The sequence below is a fragment of the Anomalospiza imberbis genome, chromosome 3 (assembly GCF_031753505.1).
Source record: "Anomalospiza imberbis isolate Cuckoo-Finch-1a 21T00152 chromosome 3, ASM3175350v1, whole genome shotgun sequence".
NCBI classification, from domain to species: Eukaryota; Metazoa; Chordata; class Aves; order Passeriformes; family Viduidae; genus Anomalospiza; species Anomalospiza imberbis.
This window is the reverse complement of record NC_089683.1, coordinates 1,964,272-1,986,091: the sequence shown is the minus strand read 5'-3', so window position 1 is coordinate 1,986,091 and position 21,820 is coordinate 1,964,272. Positions and strand designations below refer to the sequence as shown.

The following is a 21,820-nucleotide window of genomic DNA, read 5'->3' as shown; positions in this document are numbered from 1 at the left end:
GACCCCACTGATGTCCCCATTGATGTCCCCCGTGTCCCCGCTGATGTCCCCACTGATGTCCCCCGCAGCCCTCGCGGGTGACAGCGCTGTGCCTGTACCGGGACCTTTCCGGAATGTTCACCACCGAGAGCCGCGCCCCCCGTGAGGAGCCCCCGCCCCGCCCCCACGCCGAGGCCGAGACCCTCATCCAGGACCTCAGGTGGGTCACCCAGGTGTGCCCAGGTGTGCCCAGGTGTATCCCAGGTGTCCCTAAGGTGTCCCAAGGTGTCCCCAGGTGTCCCCAGGTGTCCCCAATCCCCAGGTGTCCCCAGCTGTGTCTCCAGGGATGTTCTCAGGTGTATCCAGGTGTCCCTAAGGTGTCCCCAGGATGTGCCCAGGTGTGCCCAGGTGTATCCCAGGTGTCCCTAAGGTGTCCCCAGGTGTCCCCAGGGGTGTCCAGGTGTCCTTAAGGTGTCCCCAGGTGTGCCCAGGTGTATCCCAGGTGTCCCTAAGGTGTCCCCAGGTGTCCCCAGGTGTGCCCAGGTGTATCCCAGGTGTCCCTAAGGTGTCCCCAGGTGTCCCCAGCTGTACCCAGGTGTGCCCAGGTGTATCCCAGGTGTGCCCAGGCGTGCCCCAGGTGTGCCCAGGTGTATCCCAGGTGTCCCTAAGGTGTCCCCAGGTGTCCCCAGGGGTGTCCAGGTGTCCTTAAGGTGTCCCCAGGTGTATCCTCAGGTGTCCCCAGGTGTCCCCAATCTCCAGGTGTTCCCAGCTGTGTCTCCAGGGATGCTCTCAGGTGTATCCAGGTGTCCCTAAGGTGTCCCCAGATGTCCCCAGGTGTATCCCGAGGTGTCCCCAGGTGTCCCCAATCCCCAGGTGTCCCCAGCTGTGTCTCCAGGGATGTTCTCAGGTGTATCCAGGTGTCCCTAAGGTGTCCCCAGGGTGTGCCCAGGTGTGCCCAGGTGTCCCTAAGGTGTCCCCAGGTGTCCCCAGGGTGTGCCCAGGTGTGCCCAGGTGTATCCCAGGTGTCCCTAAGGTGTCCCCAGGTGTCCCCAGGTGTGCCCAGGTGTATCCCAGGTGTCCCCAGGTGTCTCCAGGTGTGCCCAGGTGTATCCAGGTGTCCCCAGGTGTCCCCAGGTGTCCCCAGGTGTGCCCAGGTGTATCCCAGGTGTCCCTAAGATGTCCCCAGGTGTCCCCAGCTGTACCTAGGTGTCCCCAGGAGTATCCCAGGTATCCCCAGGTGTATCCCAGGTGTCCCTAAGGTGTCCCCAGGGGTGTCCAGGTGTCCTTAAAGTGTCCCCAGGTGTCCCCAAGTGTATCCCAGGTTTGCCCAGGTGTCCCCAGGGTGTGCCCAGGTGTGCCCAGGTGTATCCCAGGTGTCCCCAGGTGTCCACAGGTGTGCCCAGATGTATCCCATGTGTCCCTAAGGTGTCCCCAGGTGTCCCCAGTTGTATCCCAGGCGTGCCCAGTTGTCCCCAGGTGTGCCCAGGTGTGCCCCAGGTATCCCCAGGTGTCCCCAGGCGTATCCCAGGTGTGCCCAGGTGTCCCCAGGTGTCCCCAGGTATATCCCAGGTGTATCCCAGGTGTGCCCAGGTGTCCCCAGGTGTCCCCCCGGTATATCCCAGGTGTATCCCAGGTGTGCCCAGGTGTGCCCAGGTGTCCCCAGGTGTATCCCAGGCGTGCCCAGGTGTATCCCAGGTGTATCCCAGGTGTATGCCCAGGTGTGCCCGTTGTCCCCGCAGCGGCTCGGTGGACGATGAGGAGGAGATGCTCTACGGGGACTCGGGGGGCTCGGGCCGCTCGCCCCCCCGGGAGGAGCCGCGCCGGGCGGGGCCCCCCGAGCGCGAGCCGGCGCCGCGGAGCCCCGAGCCCTCGCACTGGTGCGTGCTGGCCCGCGAGAACGGCCACATGGAGGTACCGGGAACGGCGCTGGGAACGGACTGGGAATGGACTGGGAATGGACTGGGAGGGACTGGGAGGGACTGGGAGGGACTGGGAGGGACTGGGAACGGACTGGGAATGGGACTGGGAGGGACTGGGAGGGACTGGGAGGGACTGGGAGGGACTGGGAACGGACTGGGAATGGGACTGGGAGGGACTGGGAGGGACTGGGAAAGGGGCTGGGAGCACTGGGAACGGACTGGGAATGGACTGGGAGGGACTGGGAATGGACTGGGAACGGGGCTGGGAATGGACTGGAATGGGGCTGGGGGCACTGGGAGGGACTGGGAGAGGCTGGGAATGGACTGGGAATGGACTGGGAGGGACTGGGAATGGACTGGGAATGGACTGGGAGCACTGGGAACGGGGCTGGGGGCACTAGGAACGGGGCTGGGAATGGACTGGGAATGGACTGGGAATGGACTGGGAATGGACTGGGAGGGACTGGGAATGGACTGGGAATGGGGGCTGGGGGCACTGGGAACGGGGCTGGGGGCATTGGGAATGGACTGGGAATGGACTGGGAATGGACTGGGGGCACTGGGAATGGACTGGGAGCACTGGTGCGTGCTGGCCCGTGAGAACGGCCACATGGAGGTACCGGGAACGGCGCTGGGAACGGACTGGGAATGGACTGGGAACGGACTGGGAGGGACTGGGAATGGACTGGGAATGGACTGGGAATGGGGCTGGGAGGGACTGGGAATGGACTGGGAACGGACTGGGAATGGATTGGGAACGGACTGGGAGGGACTGGGAATGGACTGGGAATGGACTGGGAATGGGGCTGGGAGGGACTGGGAATGGACTGGGAACGGACTGGGAATGGATTGGGAACGGACTGGGAGGGACTGGGAATGGACTGGGAATGGACTGGGAATGGGGCTGGGAGGGACTGGGAATGGACTGGGAACGGACTGGGAATGGATTGGGAACGGACTGGGAGGGACTGGGAATGGACTGGGAATGGACTGGGAATGGACTGGGAACGGGGCTGGGAATGCACTGGGAATGGACTGAGAACAGGACTGGGGGCTCTGGGAGGGACTGGGAATGGACTGGGAGGGACTGGGAGCACTGGGAATGGACTGGCACGGACTGGGAATGGGGCTGGGAGGGACTGGGAGCACTGGGAATGGACTGAGAACAGGGCTGGGGGCTCTGGGAGGGACTGGGAATGGACTGGGAGGGACTGGGAGCACTGGGAATGGACTGGGAGGCACTGGGAATGGGCTGGGGGCACTTGGATGGACTAGGAATGGACTGGGAGGCCCTGGGAATGGACTGGGAATGGACTGGAGGCACTGGGAGCACTGGGAATGGACTGGGAGGCACTGGGACGGACTGGGAATGGACTGGGAGGGACTGGGAATGGACTGGGAGGCACTGGGAGCACTGGGAATGGACTGGGAGGCACTGGGACGGACTGGGAATGGACTGGGAGGCACTGGGAATGGACTGGGAATGGACTGGGAGCACTGGGAATGGACTGGGAATGGACTGGGGGCACTGGGAATGGACTGGGAATGGACTGGGAGGGACTGGGAATGGACTGGGAGGCACTGGGAGCACTGGGAATGGACTGGGAGGCACTGGGACGGACTGGGAATGGACTGGGGGCACTGGGAATGGACTGGGAATGGACTGGGGGCACTGGGAATGGACTGGGAATGGACTGGGGGCACTGGGAATGGGCTGGGGGCACTGGGAGCACTGGGAATGGACTGGGAATGGACTGGGAGCACTGGGAATGGACTGGGAATGGACTGGGGGCACTGGGAATGGACTGGGAATGGACTGGGGGCACTGGGAATGGACTGGGAATGGGCTGGGGGCACTGGAAGCACTGGGAATGGACTGGGGGCACTGGGAATGGACTGGGAATGGACTGGGGGCACTGGGAATGGACTGGGAATGGGCTGGGGGCACTGGGAGCACTGGGAATGGACTGGGAATGGACTGGGAGCACTGGGAATGGACTGGGAATGGACTGGGAGCACTGGGAACGGGGCTGGGGGCACTGGAAGGGACTGGGAATGGACTGGGAATGGGGCTGGGAGGGACTGGGAGCACTGGGAATGGACTGAGAACAGGGCTGGGGGCTCTGGGAGGGACTGGGAATGGACTGGGAGGCACTGGGACGGACTGGAATGGACTGGGAGGGACTGGGAATGGACTGGGAGGCACTGGGAGCACTGGGAATGGACTGGGAGGCACTGGGACGGACTGGGAATGGACTGGGAGGCACTGGGAATGGGGCTGGGGGCACTGGGACGGACTAGGAATGGACTGGGAGGCACTGGGAATGGACTGGGAATGGACTGGGAGCACTGGGAATGGACTGGGAATGGACTGGGAGCACTGGGAATGGACTGGGAATGGACTGGGGGCACTGGGAATGGACTGGGAATGGACTGGGGGCACTGGGAATGGACTGGGAATGGACTGGGGGCACTGGGAATGGACTGGGAATGGACTGGGGGCACTGGGAACAGGGCTGGGAGGCACTGGGAATGGACTGGGGGCACTGGGAGCACTGGGAATGGACTGGGAGGCACTGGGAGCACTGGGAATGGACTGGAGGCACTGGGAGCACTGGGAATGGACTGGGAGGGACTGGGAATGGACTGGGAGCACTGGGAAGGGGTGCCGGGATGAGACTGGAAAACCAGGAAGGGCAGAGGGAAGCGCTGGCCACGCCCCATCCCTGTTTTCCCTCCAGAATTCCCATTTTTTCTCCTCTAAAATTCCCGTTGTTTCCTGTCAGAATTCCATTGCTTTTTCTCCAGAATTCCCGTTGTTTTCCCTCCAAAATTCCCATTTTTTCTCCTCTAAAATTCCCATTGTGTCCTGTCAGAATTCCATTGCTTTTTCTCCAGAATTCCCGTTGTTTTCCCTCCAAAATTCCCGTTGTTTCTCCTCTAAAATTCCCGTTGTTTCCTGTCAGAATTCCATTGCTTTTCCTCCAGAATTCCCGTTGTTTTCCCTCCAAAATTCCCGTTGTTTCTCCTCTAAAATTCCCGTTGTTTCCTGTCAGAATTCCATTGCTTATCCTCCAGAATTCCCGTTGTTTCCTGTCAGAATTCCCGTTGTTTCCCATCAGAATTCCCATTGTTTTCCTGTCAGAATTCCCATTGTTTTCCTGTCAGAATTCCCATTGTTTCTCCTCCAGAATTCCCATTGTTTCTCCTCTGAAATTCCCATTGTTTTCCTTCTTGAATTCCCATTGTTTTCCTCTAGAATTCCCATTGTTTTCCCTTCAGAATTCCCGTTGTTTTCCTGTCAGAATTCCCATTGTTTCTCTTCCAGAATTCACATTGTTTCTCCTCTGAAATTCCCATTGTTTTCCTTCTTGAATTCCCATTGTTTTCCTCTAGAATTCCCATTGTTTTCCCTTCAGAATTCCCATTGTTTTCCCTTCAGAATTCCCATTGTTTCCTGCTGGAGTTCCCATTGTTTTCCTCTAGAGTTCCTGTTGCTTTCCTGAGGGAATTCCCATTGTTTTCCCTTCAGAATTCCCAATGTTTTTTCTCCAGAATTCCCGTTGTTTCCTGCTGGAATTTCTATTGTTTTTCCTCCAGAATTCCCATTGTTTTCCCTTCAGAATTCCCATTGTTTTCCTTTCAGTATTCCCAATGTTTTTCCTCCAGAATTCCCATTGTTTCCTGCTGGAATTCCCATTGTTTTCCTGTCAGAATTCCCATTGTTTCCTTCTGGAATTTCTATTGTTTTTCCTCCAGAATTCCCATTGTTTTCCCATCAGAATTCCCATTGTTTTCCCACCCGAATTCCCATTGTTTCCCTCTGGAATTCCCATGGATTTCCCGCTGGAATTCCCATTGTTTTCCTGTCAGAATTCCCATTGTTTCCTGCTGGAGTTCCCATTGTTTTCTCTCCAGAATTCCTGTTGCTTTCCTGAGGGAATTCCCATTGTTTTCCCTTCAGAATTCCCAATGTTTTTTCTCCAGAATTCCCGTTGTTTCCTGCTGGAATTTCTATTGTTTTTCCTCCAGAATTCCCATTGTTTCCTGCTGGAATTCCCAATGTTTTCCCTTCAGAATTCCCATTGTTTTCCTGTCAGAATTCACATTGTTTCCTGTCAGAATTCCCTTTGGTTTTCCTGTCAGAATTCCCATTGGTTTTCCATCAGAATTCCCATTGTTTTCCTGTCGGAATTCCCATTGTTGCTCCTCCAGAATTCCCATTGTTTCCTTCTGGAATTTCTATTGTTTTTCCTCCAGAATTCCCATTGTTTTCCCTTCAGAATTCCCATTGTTTTCCTTTCAGTATTCCCAATTTTTTTCCTCCAGAATTCCCATTGTTTCCTGCTGGAATTCCCATTGTTTTCCTGTCAGAATTCCCATTGTTTTCCTTCTTGAATTCCCATTGTTTTCCTCTAGAATTCCCACTGTTTTCCCTTCAGAATTCCCGTTGTTTTTCTGTCAGAATTCCCATTGTTTTCCCACCCGAATTCCCATTGTTTCCCTCTGGAATTCCATGGATTTCCCGCTAGAATTCCCATTGTTTTCCTGTCAGAATTCCCATTGTTTCCTGATGGAATTCCCATTGTTTTCCCTCCAGAATTCCATTGTTTTCCCTTCAGAATTCCCATTGTTTTCCTGTCAGAATTCCCATTGTTTTCTCGTTAGAATTCCCATTGTTTTCCATCCAGAATTCCTTTGTTTTCCATCCGGAATTCCCATTGTTTCCCTCTGGAATTCCAATTGTTTTCCTGTCAGAATTCCTAGTGTTTCCTGCGGCAATTCCCATTGTTTTCCCTCCAGAATTCCCGTTGTTTCCCCATCAGAATTCCCATTGTTTTCCTGTTGGAATTCCCATCTATTCTCCTCTAAAATTCCCATTGTTTTCCCATCAGAATTCCATTGTTTTCCTCCTGAATTCCCATTGTTTTTCCTCCAGAATTCCCTTTGTTTCCTCTCAGAATTCCCATTGTTTCTCCTCTAAAATTCCCGTTGTTTTTCCTCCACAATTCCCATTGTTTTCCCTCTGGAATTCCCATTGTTTTCCCTTCACTATTCCCATTTTTTTCGCTCTGGAATTCCCATTGTTTTCCCTTCAGAATTCCCATTGTTTTCCCTTCAGAATTCCCATTGTTTCCTGCTGGAGTTCCCATTGTTTACTCTCTAGAATTCCTGTTGCTTTCCTGAGGGAATTCCCATTGTTTTCCCTTCAGAATTCCAATGTTTTTTCTCCAGAATTCCCGTTGTTTCCTGCTGGAATTTCTATTGTTTTTCCTCCAGAATTCCCATTGTTTCCTGCTGGAATTCCCAATGTTTTCCCTTCAGAATTCCATTGTTTTCCTGTCAGAATTCACATTGTTTCCTGTCAGAATTCCCTTTGGTTTTCCTGTCAGAATTCCCATTGGTTTTCCATCAGAATTCCCATTGTTTTCCTGTCGGAATTCCCATTGTTGCTCCTCCAGAATTCCCATTGTTTCCTTCTGGAATTTCTATTGTTTTTCCTCCAGAATTCCCATTGTTTTCCCTTCAGAATTCCCATTGTTTTCCTTTCAGTATTCCCAATGTTTTTCCTCCAGAATTCCCATTGTTTCCTGCTGGAATTCCCATTGTTTTCCTGTCAGAATTCCCATTGTTTCCTTCTGGAATTTCTATTGTTTTTCCTCCAGAATTCCCATTGTTTTCCCATCAGAATTCCCATTGCTTTCCCACCCGAATTCCCATTGTTTCCCTCTGGAATTCCCATGGATTTCCCGCTGGAATTCCCATTGTTTCCTGATGGAATTCCCATTGTTTTCCCTCCAGAATTCCCATTGTTTTCCCTCCAGAATTCCCATTGTTTTCCCTTCAGAATTCCCATTGTTTTCTCATTAGAATTCCCATTATTTTCCATCCAGAATTCCCATTGTTTTCCATCCGGAATTCCCATTGTTTCCCTCTGGAATTCCAATTGTTTTCCTGTCAGAATTCCTAGTGTTTCCTGCGGCAATTCCCATTGTTTTCCTTCAGAATTGCCGTTGTTTCCCCATCAGAATTCCCATTGTTTTCCTGTCGGAATTCCCATCGATTCTCCTCTAAAATTCCCATTGTTTTCCCATCAGAATTCCCATTGTTTTCCCTCCTGAATTGCCACTGTTTTTCCTCCAGAATTCCCTTTGTTTCCTCTCAGAATTCCCATTGTTTCTCCTCTAAAATTCCCGTTGTTTTTCCTCTAGAATTTCTATTGTTTTCCCTCTGGAATTCCCATTGTTATCCCTTCACTATTCCCATTTTTTTCGCTCTGGAATTCCCATTGTTTTCCCACCCGAAATCCCATTGTTTCCCTCTGGAATTCCCGCTGTTTTCTCTCTGTAACCTCCAAAATTCCCATTTCCCCCAGGATTCCTGCTGTTTTCCTGCTGTTTTCCCACTGTAACCCCCAAAATTCCCGTTTCCCCGCGGGATTCCTGCTTTTTTCCGTCTGCAACCCCCAAAATTCCCGTGTCCCCACAGGATTCCCCCTTTTTTCCCTCTGTAACCCCCAAAATTCCCATTTCCCCTCTGGAATTCCCGCTGTTTTCCCTCTGTAACCCCCAAAATTCCCGTTTCCCCACGGGATTCCCGCTGTTTTCCCTCTCTAACCCCCAAAATTCCATTTCCCTGTGGCATTCCCGCTGTTTTCCCTCCGTAACCCCCAAAATTCCCGTTTCCCCGCGGGATTCCCGCTGCTTTCCTGCTGTAACCCCCAAAATTCCCATTTCCCCGCAGGATTCCCGCTGTTTTCTCTCTGTAACCCCCAAAATTCCCGTTTCCCCCCAGGATTCCTGCTGTTTTCCCTCCGTAACCCCCAAAATTCCCATTTCCCCTCTGGAATTCCCGCTGTTTTCCGTCTGTAACCCCCAAAATTCCCATTTCCCCTCTGGAATTCCCCCTTTTTCCCCTCTGCCACCCCCAAAATTCCCATTTCCCCGTGGGATTCCCGCTGTTTTTCCATTCTGTAACCCCCCAAAATTCCCATTTCCCCTCTGGAATTCCCGCTGTTTTCCCTCTGCCACCCCCAAAATTCCCGTTTCCCCGTGGGATTCCCCCTTTTTTCCCCGCTGCAGCCCCAAAATTCTCATTTCTCCTCTGGAATTCCCGCTGTTTTCTCTCTGTAACCCCCAAAATTCCCGTTTCCCCCCAGGATTCCTGCTGTTTTCCTGCTGTTTTCCCTCTGTAACCCCCAAAATTCCCATTTCCCCTCTGGAATTCCTGCTGTTTTCCATCTGTACCCCCCCAAAATTCCCGTTTCCCCACGGGATTCCCGCTGTTTTCCCCTCTGCCACCACCAAAATTCCCGTTTCCCCCCAGGATTCCCGCTGTTTTCCTGCTGTAACCCCCAAAATTCCCGTTTCCCCCCAGGATTCCCGCTGTTTTCTCTCTGTAACCCCAAAATTCCCGTTTCCCCCCAGGATTCCTGCTGTTTTCCCGCTGTTTTCCCGCTGTAACCCCCAAAATTCCCATTTCCCCTCTGGAATTCCCGCTGTTTTCTCCCTGTAACCCCCGAAATTCCCATTTCCCCTCTGGAATTCCCGCTGTTTTCCCTCTGTAGCCCCCAAAATTCCGGTTTCCCCGCGGGATTCCCACTGTAACCCCCAAAATTCCATTTCCCCATGGCATTCCCGCTGTTTTCCCTCTGTAACCCCCAAAATTCCCATTTCCCCATGGCATTCTCGCTGTTTTCTCTCTGTAACCCCCAAAATTCCCATTTCCCCCCAGGATTCCCGAAGTTTTCCCGCTGTTTTCCCTCTGTAACCCCAAAATTCCCCTTTCCCCTCTGGAATTCCCGCTGTTTTCCCTCTGTAACCCCCAAAATTCCCATTTCCCCCCAGGATTCCCGAAATTTTCCCGCTGTTTTTCCCTCTGCCACCCCAAAATTCCCGTTTCCCCTCTGGAATTCCTGCTGTTTTCCCTCTGTAACCCCAAAATTCCCGTTTTCCCCGCGGGATTCCCCCTTTTTCCCCTCTGCCACCCCAAAATTCCCGTTTCCCCACGGGATTCCCCTTTTTCCCCTCTGCCACCACCAAAATTCCTGTTTCCCCGCAGGATTCCCGCTGTTTTCCAAATGCCACCACCAAAATTCCCGTTTCCCCGCGGGATTCCCGCTGTTTTCCTGCTGTAACCCCCAAAATTCCCATTTCCCCGCAGGATTCCCGCTGTTTTCTCTCTGAAACCCCAAAATTCCCGTTTCCCCTCTGGAATTCCCGCTGTTTTCCTGCTGTTTTCCTGCTGTTTTCCCGCTGTAACCCCCGAAATTCCCGTTTTCCCCCGCGGGATTCCGCTGTTTCCCCGCAGATCTACCAGGTTCCGGAGTGGCGCCTGGTGTTCCTGGTGAAGAACTTCCCGGTGGGGCAGCGGGTGCTGGTGGACTCGTCCTTCGGGCAGCCGGCGGCCGAGCCGCGCAAGGACGAGCGCGGAGAGCGGGAGCTGCCCCACGTGCGGGAGCTGCTGCTGGTGGGGCTGGGCCGCGCCCAGAGCCGCCCCTTCCTGCTGGTACCGGCCAAACTGGGAGCACTGGGAGCACTGGGAATGGCACTGGGAGCACTGGGAATGGGGCACTGGGAATGGGGCACTGGGAGCACTGGGAATGGGGCACTGGGAGCACTGGGAGCTGCCCCACGTGCGGGAGCTGCTGCTGGTGGGGCTGGGCCGCGCCCAGAGCCGCCCCTTCCTGCTGGTACCGGCCAAACTGGGAATGGCACTGGGAGCACTGGGAATGGCACTGGGAGCACTGGGAGCACTGGGAATGGCACTGGGAATGGGGCACTGGGAGCACTGGGAATGGGGCACTGGGAGCACTGGGAATGGGCACTGGGAATGGCACTGGGAGCACTGGGAATGGCACTGGGAATGGGGCACTGGGAGCACTGGGAGCACTGGGAATGGGGCACTGGGAGCACTGGGAGCTGCCCCACGTGCGGGAGCTGCTGCTGGTGGGGCTGGGCCGCGCCCAGAGCCGCCCCTTCCTGCTGGTACCGGCCAAACTGGGAATGGCACTGGGAATGGGGCACTGGGAGCACTGGGAATGGGGCACTGGGAGCACTGGGAATGGCACTGGGAATGGGGCAATGGGAATGGCACTGGGAATGGGGCACTGGGAGCACTGGGAGCACTGGGAATGGCACTGGGAATGGCACTGGGAATGGCACTGGGAGCACTGGGAATGGCACTGGGAGCACTGGGAATGGGGCACTGGGAGCACTGGGAATGGGGCACTGGGAATGGCACTGGGAATGGGGCACTGGGAGCACTGGGAATGGGGCACTGGGAATGGGGCACTGGGAGCACTGGAATGGGGCACTGGGAGCACTGGGAATGGGGCACTGGGAGCACTGGGAATGGAGCACTGGGAATGGGGCACTGGGAATGGGGCACTGGGAATGGCACTGGGAATGGGGCACTGGGAGCACTGGGAGCACTGGGAATGGGGCACTGGGAGCACTGGGAATGGGGCACTGGGAGCACTGGGAATGGGGCACTGGGAATGGGGCACTGGGAGCACTGGGAATGGGGCACTGGGAGCACTGGGGAATGGCACTGGGAATGGGGCAATGGGAGCACTGGGAATGGGGCACTGGGAATGGGGCACTGGGAGCACTGGGAATGGGGCACTGGGAATGGGGCACTGGGAGCACTGGGAATGGGGCACTGGGAGCACTGGGAATGGCACTGGGAATGGCACTGGGAGCACTGGGAATGGGGCACTGGGAGCACTGGGAATGGCACTGGGAATGGCACTGGGAGCACTGGGAATGGCACTGGGAATGGCACTGGGAGCACTGGGAATGGGGCACTGGGAGCACTGGGAATGGGGCACTGGGAGCACTGGGAGCACTGGGAATGGGGCACTGGGAGCACTGGGAATGGGGCACTGGGAGCACTGGGAATGGGGCACTGGGAGCACTGGGAGCTGCCCCACGTGCGGGAGCTGCTGCTGGTGGGGCTGGGCCGCGCCCAGAGCCGCCCCTTCCTGCTGGTACCGGCCAAACTGGAATGGCACTGGGAATGGCACTGGGAGCACTGGGAATGGGGCACTGGGAGCACTGGGAATGGGGCACTGGGAGCACTGGGAGCACTGGGAGCACTGGGAATGGCACTGGGAATGGGGCACTGGGAGCACTGGGAATGGGGGCACTGGGAGCACTGGGAATGGGGCACTGGGAATGGCACTGGGAATGGGGCACTGGGAGCACTGGGAATGGGGCACTGGGAGCACTGGGAGCTGCCCCACGTGCGGGAGCTGCTGCTGGTGGGGCTGGGCCGCGCCCAGAGCCGCCCCTTCCTGCTGGTACCGGCCAAACTGGGAGCACTGGGAGCACTGGGAATGGCACTGGGAATGGCACTGGGAGCACTGGGAATGGCACTGGGAGCACTGGGAATGGCACTGGGAGCACTGGGAGCACTGGGAATGGGGCACTGGGAGCACTGGGAGCTGCCCCACGTGCGGGAGCTGCTGCTGGTGGGGCTGGGCCGCGCCCAGACCGCCCCTTCCTGCTGGTACCGGCCAAACTGGGAATGGCACTGGGAATGGGGCACTGGGAATGGGGCACTGGGAGCACTGGAATGGCACTGGGAATGGGGCACTGGGAGCACTGGGAGCACTGGGAATGGGGCACTGGGAGCACTGGGAATGGCACTGGGAGCACTGGGAATGGGGCACTGGGAATGGAGCACTGGGAATGGCACTGGGAATGGCACTGGGAGCACTGGGAATGGCACTGGGAATGGCACTGGGAATGGCACTGGGAGCACTGGGAATGGCACTGGGAATGGCACTGGGAATGGGGCACTGGGAATGGCACTGGGAATGGCACTGGGAGCACTGGGAATGGGGCACTGGGAGCACTGGGAATGGGGCACTGGGAGCACTGGGAATGGGGCACTGGGAATGGCACTGGGAATGGGGCACTGGGAGCACTGGGAGCACTGGGAATGGGGCACTGGGAATGGCACTGGGAATGGGGCACTGGGAGCACTGGGAATGGCACTGGGAGCACTGGGAATGGGGCACTGGGAATGGCACTGGGAATGGCACTGGGAGCACTGGGAATGGGGCACTGGGAGCACTGGGAATGGCACTGGGAGCACTGGGAATGGGGCACTGGGAATGGAGCACTGGGAATGGCACTGGGAATGGCACTGGGAATGGCACTGGGAATGGCACTGGGAATGGCACTGGGAGCACTGGGAATGGCACTGGGAATGGCACTGGGAATGGCACTGGGAGCACTGGGAATGGCACTGGGAATGGCACTGGGAATGGGGCACTGGGAATGGCACTGGGAATGGCACTGGGAGCACTGGGAATGGGGCACTGGAGCACTGGGAATGGGGCACTGGGAGCACTGGGAATGGGGCACTGGGAATGGCACTGGGAATGGGGCACTGGGAGCACTGGGAGCACTGGGAATGGGGCACTGGGAATGGCACTGGGAATGGGGCACTGGGAGCACTGGGAATGGCACTGGGAGCACTGGGAATGGGGCACTGGAATGGGGCACTGGGAATGGGGCACTGGGAATGGCACTGGGAATGGCACTGGGAGCACTGGGAATGGGGCACTGGGAGCACTGGGAATGGGGGCACTGGGAATGGCACTGGGAGCACTGGGAATGGTGGCAGTTTCAGAGGGACCCTAGGGAGAATTTGGGTTCCAGGTGCATTTTTGGGGTTCCAGGTGCATTTTTGGGGTTCCCAATGTGTTTTGGGGCTCCCAGATACATTTTTGGGGTTCCAGGTGCATTTTTTTGGGGTTCAAGGTGCATTATTTGGGGTGCTGGGATGGATTTTTGGGTTCCCAGGTGCATTTTTGGGGTTCCTTGGTGCATTTTTGGGTTTCCCCAGTGTATTTTGGGGTTCCCAGGTATATTTGGGGGTTCCAGGTGCATTTTTTGGGGTGCTGGGATGGATTTTTGGTGTTCCAGGTGCATTTTTGGGGTTCCAGGTGCATTTTTTGGGGTCCCAGGTGTATTTTGGGGTCTCAGGTGCATTTTGGGTTTCCCAGGTGTATTTTTGGGGTTCCAGGTGCATTTTTTGGGGATCTGGGATGGATTTTTGGGGTTCCCAGGTGCATTTTTGGGGTTCCAGGTGTATTTTGGGGTTCCCAGGTGCATTTTTGGGGTTCCCAGGTGTATTTTGGGGTTCCCAGGTGCATTTTTTTGGACTTCTGGGATGGATTTTTGGGGTTCCAGGTGCATTTTTGGGGTTCCCAGGTGCATTTTTTGGGGATCTGGGAGGGATTTTTGAAGTTCCAGGTGCATTTTTTGGGGTTCCAGGTGTATTTTGGGGTTCCAGGTGCTTTTGGGGGTTCTGGGATTGATTTTTGGGGTTCCCAGGTGTATTTTTTTGGATTCTGGGAGGGATTTTTGGGTTCCCAGGTGCATTTTTTTTGGTTCCAGGTGCATTTTTTTCTGGGTTCTGGGATGGATTTTTTGGGGTTCCAGGTGTATTTTGGGGTTCCAGGTGTATTTTTTGGGATTCTGGGATGGATTTTTGGGCTTCCCAGGTGCATTTTTGGGGTTCTGGGAGGGATTTTTGGGGTTCTGGGAGGGATTTTTTGAGTTCCAGGTGCATTTTTGGGTTCTAGGTGCATTTTTGGGGTTCTGGGATGGATTTTTGGGTTCCCAGGTGTATTTTTGGGGTTCCAGGTGCATTTTTGGGTTCCGGGATGGATTTTTGGGGTTCCCAGGTGTATTTTTGGGGGTTCCAGGTGCATTTTTGGGTTCCCAGGTGCATTTTGGGGTTCCAGGTGTATTTTTTGGGGTTTTGGGAGGGATTTTCGGGGTTCCCAGGTGTATTTGGGGTTCCCAGGTGCATTTTTGGGGTTCCAGGTGCACGTGGAGCAGGAGCTGCTCCTGTACGAGGGGATTGGGGTGCTGGGATGGATTTTTGGGGTTCTGGGATGGATTTTTTGGGTTCCAGGTGCATTTTTTGGGGTTCCCAGGTGTATTTTTTGGGGTTCTAGATGCATTTTCGGGGTTCCGGGTGTATTTTGGGGTTCCCAGGTGCATTTTTGGGGTTCCAGGTGCACGTGGAGCAGGAGCTGCTCCTGTACGAGGGGATTGGGGTGCTGGGATGGATTTTTGGGGTTTCCAGGTGCATTTTTGCGGATCTGGGATGGATTTTTTGGGGTTCTGGGAGGGATTTTTGGGTTCTGGGATGGATTTTTGGGGTTCCCAGATGTATTTTGGGGTTCCCAGGTGCATTTTTGGGGTTCCAGGTGCACGTGGAGCAGGAGCTGCTCCTGTACGAGTGGATTGGGGTGCTGGGATGGATTTTTGGGGTTCTGGGATGGATTTTTTGGGTTCCAGGTGCATTTTTTGGGGTTCCCAGGTGTATTTTTTGGGGTTCTAGATGCATTTTCGGGGTTCCGGGTGTATTTTGGGGTTCCCAGGTGCATTTTTGGGGTTCTGGGAGGGATTTTTGGGGTTCTGGGATGGATTTTCGGGGTTCCGGGTGTATTTTGGGGTTCCAGGTGCATTTTGGGGTTCCAGGTGCACGTGGAGCAGGAGCTGCTCCTGTACAAGGGGATTGGGGTTCTGGGAGGGATTTTTTGGGGTTTTGGGTGCACTTTTGGGGCTCTTTGGTGCATTTTGGGGTTCTCAGGTGCATTTTTGGGTTTCCCCAGGTGTATTTTTGGGTCCCAGGTGCATTTTTGGGGTTCCCAGGTGTATTTTGGGGTTCCCAGGTGCATTTTTGGGGGTTCTGGGATGGATTTTTGGGGTTCCAGGTGCATTTTTGGGGTGCTGGGATGGATTTTTGAGGATTAGGGAGGGATTTTTGGGGTTCCCAGGTGCATTTTTGGGGTTCTGGGACAGATTTTTGGGGTTCCCAGGTGCATTTTTGGGGATCTGTGATGGATTTTTGGGTTCCATCCAGGTGCATTTTTTGGGTCCCAGGTGCATTTTGGGGTTCCCAGGTGCATTTTTGGGGATCTGTGATGGATTTTGGGTTCCCAGGTGCATTTTTTGGGTCCCAGGTGCATTTTGGGGTTCCAGGTGCATTTTTGGTGGTTCTGGGAGGGATTTTGGGGGTCCCAGGTGCATTTTTGGGGTTTAAGGTGCATTTTTTGGGGTTCTGGGTGCATTTTTGGGGTTCCCAGGTGCATTTTTGGGTTCCCAGCTGCATTTTTGAGGTTTCAGGTGCATTTTTTGGGGTTCCCAGGTGCATTTTTGGGGTTCCCAGGTGCATTTCTTTGGTTCCGTGTAGATTCTGGGTTTCCCAGGTGCATTTTTTGGGGTGCTGGGATGGATTTTTGGCTTCCTAGGTGCATTTTTTTGGGTTCCAGGTGCATTTTTTGGGGTTCTGGGATGGATTTTTTGGGGTCTTAGGTGTATTTTTTGGGGTTCTGGGTGCATTTTTTTGGGGATCTGGGATGGATTTTTGGGGTTCCAGGTGCATCTTTGGGGTTCCAGGGGTATTTTGGGGTTCTAGGTGCATTTTTGGGGTTCTGGGAGGGGTTTTTGGGGTTCTGTGTAGATTTTGGGGTTCCAGGTGCATTTTTGGGGTTCCGGGTGCACGAAGGGGATTTGGGTGCTGGGATGGATTTTTGGGGTTCCCAGGTGTATTTTGGGGTTCTAGGTGCATTTTTGGGGTTCCAGGTGTATTTTGGGGTTCCCAGGTGCATTTTTGGGTTTCCCAGGTGCATTTTTTGGGGTGCTGGGATGGATTTTTGGCTTCCCAGGTGCATTTTTGGGTTCCAGGTGTATTATTGGGGGTTCTGGGATGGATTTTTTGGGGTCTTAGGTGTATTGTTTGGGGTTCTGGGTGTATTTTGCGGCTCCAGGTGCATTTTTTTGGTGTTCCAGATGCATTTTTGGGGTTCTGGGTGCATTTTTAGGGTCCCAGGTGCATTTTTGGGGTTCTGGGTGTATTTTGGTGTTCCAGGTGCATTTTTGGGGATCTGGGATGGATTTTTGGGTTCCCAGGTGCATTTTTTGGGGTTCCAGGTGCATTTTTTTGGGGTTCCAGGTGCATTTTTTTGGGTTCCTGGTGCATTTTTGGGTTCCAGGTGCATGTACGAGGGGATTGGGGTGCTGGGATGGATTTTTGGGGTTCTGGGAGGGATTTTTGGGGTTCCCAGGTGTATTTTTTGGGGTTCTAGATGCATTTTTGGGGTTCCGGGTGTATGTTGGGGTTCCCAGGTGCATTTTTGGGGTTCCAGGTGCACGTGGAGCAGGAGCTGCTCCTGTACGAGGGGATTGGGGTGCTGGGATGGATTTTTGGGGTTCCCAGGTGCATTTTGGGCTTCCCAGGTGAATTTTTGGGGATCTGGGATGGAGTTTTGGAGTTCCAGGTGCATTTTTTGGGGTTCCAGTTGTATTTTGGGGTTCTAGGTGCATTTTTTGGGGGTTCTGGGATGGGTTTTTAGGGTTCTGGGTTGGATTTTTGGGTTCCAGGTGCATTTTTAGGGTTCTTCGGTGTATTTTGGGGTTTCCAGGTGCATTTTTGGGGTTCTGGGATGGATTTTTTGGGGTTCCAGGTGCATTTTTGGGGTTCCAGGTGTATTTTGGGGTTCCCAGGTGCATTTTTGGGGTTCCAGGTGCACGTGGAGCAGGAGCTGCTCCTGTACGAGGGGATTGGGGTGCTGGGATGGATTTTTTGGGGTTCTGGGATGGATTTTTGGGGTTCCCAGGTGTATTTTTTGGGGTTCTAGATGCATTTTTGGGGTTCCAGGTGTATTTTGGGGTTCCCAGGTGCATTTTTTTTGGGGTTCCAGGTGCACGTGGAGCAGGAGCTGCTCCTGTATGAGGGGATTGGGGTGCTGGATGGATTTTTGGGGTTCCCAGGTGCATTTTTTGGGGGTTGGGGATGGATTTTTGGGGTTCCAGGTGCAGTTTTTGGGGTTCTGGGAGGGATTTTTGGGGTTCCGGGTGTATATGGGATTCCCAGGTGCATTTTGGAGTTCCAGGTGCACGTGGAGCAGGAGCTGCTCCTGTACGAGGGGGATTGGGGTGCTGGATGGATTTTTGGGGTGCTGGGATGGATTTTGGGGTTCCAGGTGCATTTTTTTGGGTTCCTGGTGCATTTTTGGGGGTTCCAGGTGCACGTGGAGCAGGAGCTGCTCCTGTACGAGGAGATTGGGCTGCTGGGATGGATTTTTGGGGTTCCAGGTGCATTTTTTGGGGTTCTGGGATGGATTTTTGGGGTTCCCAGGTGTCTTTTTTGGGGGTTCTGGGAGGGATTTTGGGGTTCGGTGTAGATTTTGGGGTTCCCAGGTGCATTTTTGGGGTTCCAGGTGCACGTGGAGCAGGAGCTGCTCCTGTACGAGGGGATTGGGTGCTGGGATGGATTTTTGGGGTGTGGGATGGATTTTTGGGGTTCTGGGATGGATTTTTGGGGTTCCCAGGTGTATTTTTTGGGGTTCTAGATGCATTTTTGGGGTTCCAGGTGTATTTTGGGGTTCCCAGGTGCATTTTTGGGGTTCCAGGTGCATTTTTGGGGGTTCTGGGATGGATTTTTTTTGGGTTCTGGGTGTATTTCTGGGTTCCAGGTGCATTTTTGGGGTTCCAGGTGCACGTGGAGCAGGAGGGGATTGGGGTGTACGAGGGGTGGTTGGGGTGCTGGGATGGATTTTTGGAGTTCCAGGTGTATTTTGGGTTCCAGGTGCATTTTTGGGGTTCCAGGTGTATTTTTGGGGTTCTGGGAGGGATTTTTGGGGTTCCAGGTGTATTTTGGGGTTCCCAGGTGCATTTTTGGGTTCCCAGTGCACGTGGAGCAGGAGCTGCTCCTGTTCGAGGGGATTGGGGTGCTGGGATGGATTTTTTGGGTTCCAGGTGTATTTTGGAGTTCCCAGGTGCATTTTTGGGGTTCCAGGTGCACGTGAGCAGGAGCTGCTCCCTGTTCGAGGGGATTGGGGTGCTGGGATGGATTTTTGGGGTTCCAGGTGTATTTTTTGGGTTCTGGGATGTATTTTTGGGGTTCCCAGGTGCATTTTTGGGGTTCTGGGAGAGATTTTTGGGGTTCCGGGTGTATTTTGCGGTTCCCAGGTGCATTTTTGGGATCTGGGATGGATTTTTGGAGTTCCAGGTGCATTTTTGGGGTTCCAGGTGTATTTTGGGGTTCTAGGTGCATTTTTTTGGGGTTCTGGGTGGGTTTTTTAGGGTTCTGGGTTGGATTTTTGGGTTCAGGTGCATTTTTTGGGGGTACTGGGAGGGATTTTTGGGGTTTCCAGGTGCATTTTTGCGGATCTGGGATTGATTTTTGGGGTTCCCAGGTGTATTTTTTTGAGGTTCCAGGTGCATTTTTCGGGGTTCCGGGTGTATATTGGGGTTCCAGGTGCATTTTTGGGGTTCCAGGTGCACGTGGAGCAGGAGCTGCTCCTGTACGAGGCCTTTGCCCACGACTCCCAGCTGGGCCAGAGCAACCTCAAGGTTCGGTTCCGCAGAGGTGAGAGCGGGGGAGATTTGGGGGGCCCTGGGGGGGATTTTGGGGTGCAATGGGGGGATTTTGGGGGCACTAAGGGTATTTTGGGGGGCCCTGGGGGATTTTGGGGTCACTGGGGGGATTTTAGGGGCCCTGGGGGGATTTGGGGTGCACTGGGGGGGGATTTTGGGGGCCCTGGGGGGATTTTGGGGTCACTGGGGGGATTTTGGGGTGCAATGGGGGGATTTTGGGTTGCACTGAGGGATTTGGGGGGCCCTGGTGGGATTTTGGGGGCACTAAGGGGATTTTGGGGGGCCCTGGCAGGGATATTTTGGGGGCCCTGGGGGGATTTGGGGGGCCCTGGGGAGATTTTGGGTGCAATGGGGGGATTTTGGGGGCCCTGGGGGGGATTTTGGGGTGCAATGGGGGGATTTTAGGGGGCCTCGGGGGATTTGGGGGCCCTGGGGGGATTTTGGGGTGCACTGGGGGGATTTGGGGTGCACTGGGGGGGATTTGGGGGGCCCTGGGGGGATTTTGGGGTGCAATGGGCAGATCTGGGAGAGATTTTGGGGGCCCTGGGGGGATTTTAGGGGGCCCTGGGGGATTTTGGGGGGCCCTGGTGGGGATTTTGGGGGCCCTGGGCAGATCTGGGGGGATTTTGGGGGCCCTGGGGGGATTTTGGGGTGCACTTGGGGGGATTTTGGCGGGCCCTGTGGGGATTTTTGGGGGGCCCTGGGTGGATTTTGGGGGCCCTGGGAGGGATTTTGGGGGGCTCTGGAGGGATTTGGGGGGCCCTGGCAGATCTGGGGGGATTTAGGGGCCCCTGGGGGGATTTTGGGGGGCCCTGGGGGATTTGGGGGGCCCTGCAGGGATTTTGGGTGCACTGGGGGGATTTTGGGGGGCACTGGGGGGGATTTTGGGGGCCCTGGGCATATCTGGGAGAGATTTTGGGGGCCCTGGGAGAGATTTTGGGGGCCCTGGGGGGATTTTGGGGGGCCCTGGGCAGATCTGGGAGAGATTTTGGGGGGGCCCTGGGGGATTTTTGGGGGCCCTGGGGAGATTTTGGGGGCACTGGGCAGATCTGGGGGGGATTTAGGGGGCCCTGGGGGGATTTTGGGGGGCCCCTGCGGAGGATTTGGGGTGCACTGGGGGGATTTTGGCGGGCCCTGTGGGGGTATTTGGGGGCCCTGGGGGGATTTTGGGGGCACTAAGGGTATTTTGGGGGGCTCTGGGGGTATTTTGGGGGGCCCTGGGAGGGATTGTGGGGGGCCCTGGTGGGGATTTTGGGGGCCCTGGGCAGATCTGGGGGGATTTAGGGGGCCCTGGGGGGATTTTGGGGGGCCCTGCGGAGGATTTGGGGTGCACTGGGGGGATTTAGTGGCACGCCCTGTGGGGGATTTGGGGGGCCCTGGGGGGATTTTGGGGGCACTAAGGGTATTTTGGGGGGCTCTGGGGGGTATTTTGGGGGGCCCTGGAGGGATTTTGGGGGCCCTGGTGGGGATTTTGGGGGCCCTGGGCAGATCTGGGGGGGATTTAGGGGGCCCTGGGGGATTTTGGGGTGCACTTGGGGGGATTTTGGCGGGCCTGCGGGGATTTTGGGGGGCCTGGGGGGATTTTGGGGGTCACTGGGGGGGATTTTGGGGGGCCCTGGAGGGATTTGGGGGGCCCTGGGCAGATCTGGGGGGGATTTAGGGGGCCCTGGGGGGATTTTGGGGGGCCCCTGGGGGGGATTTTGGGGGGCCCTGGGGGATTTGAGGAGGATTTTTTGGGGGTCCGGGGGGATTTGGGGAGGATTTCTTGGGGGGATTTGGGGAGGAATTTTGGGAGCATTTGGGAAGGATTTTTGGGGGGCTCCAGGGGGATTTTTGGGGGGGCTCCGGGGGGATTTTTGGGGGGGCTCCGGGGGGATTTGGGGAGGATTTTTTGGGGGGCTCCAGGGGGATTTTTTGGGGTGCTCCAGGGGTATTTGGGGAGGAATTTTGGGAGCATTTGGGAAGGATTTTTGGGGGGGCTCCAGGGGGATTTTTGGGGGGGCTCCGGGGGGATTTGTTGGGGGTTTCCAGGGGGAATTGAGGAGGATTTTTTGGGGGCTCCAGGGGTATTTGGGGAGGATTTTTTGGGAGCATTTGGGAAGGATTTTTTTGGGGGGCTCCTGGGGGATTTTTTGGGGGTCTCCGGGGGATTTGGGGAGGATTTTTGGGGGGTATTTGGGGGATTTTTTGGGGGGCTCCGGGGGGATTTGGGGAGGATTTTTTTGGGAGCATTTGGGAAGGATTTTTTGGGGGGCTCCTGGGGGATTTTTTGGGGGGCTCCTGGGGGACTTTTTTGGGGGTTTCCGGGGGGATTTGAGGAGGATTTTTTTGGGGTTTCCAGGGGAATTTGGAAGGATTTTTTGGGGGGCTCCGGGGGGATTTTTTGGGGGTTTCCGGGGGGGGAATTTGGGAAGGATTTTTTGGGGGGCTCCGGGGGGATTTTTTGAGGGTTTCCCGGGGGAATTTTTTGGGGGGTCCCGCACCCCAAACCCCCCCGGCCGTGTCCCAGGT

The 21,820-nt window shown here is 55.4% G+C and overlaps 1 protein-coding gene across 1 annotated transcript in view; it reads left to right on the top strand.

Moving 5' to 3' along the window:
- The window catches only part of LOC137471958 (cleavage and polyadenylation specificity factor subunit 1-like), a 57,938-nt gene extending 38,071 nt beyond the window's left edge, over positions 1 to 19,867 (top strand). Inside the window, 5 exon segments of the mRNA XM_068186666.1 lie at positions 69 to 199; positions 1,719 to 1,890; positions 10,209 to 10,406; positions 19,211 to 19,301; positions 19,830 to 19,867. Coding sequence (XP_068042767.1) covers positions 69 to 199; positions 1,719 to 1,890; positions 10,209 to 10,406; positions 19,211 to 19,301; positions 19,830 to 19,867 — 630 coding nt within the window.
- The last annotated feature ends 1,953 nt before the right edge of the window (positions 19,868 to 21,820 follow it).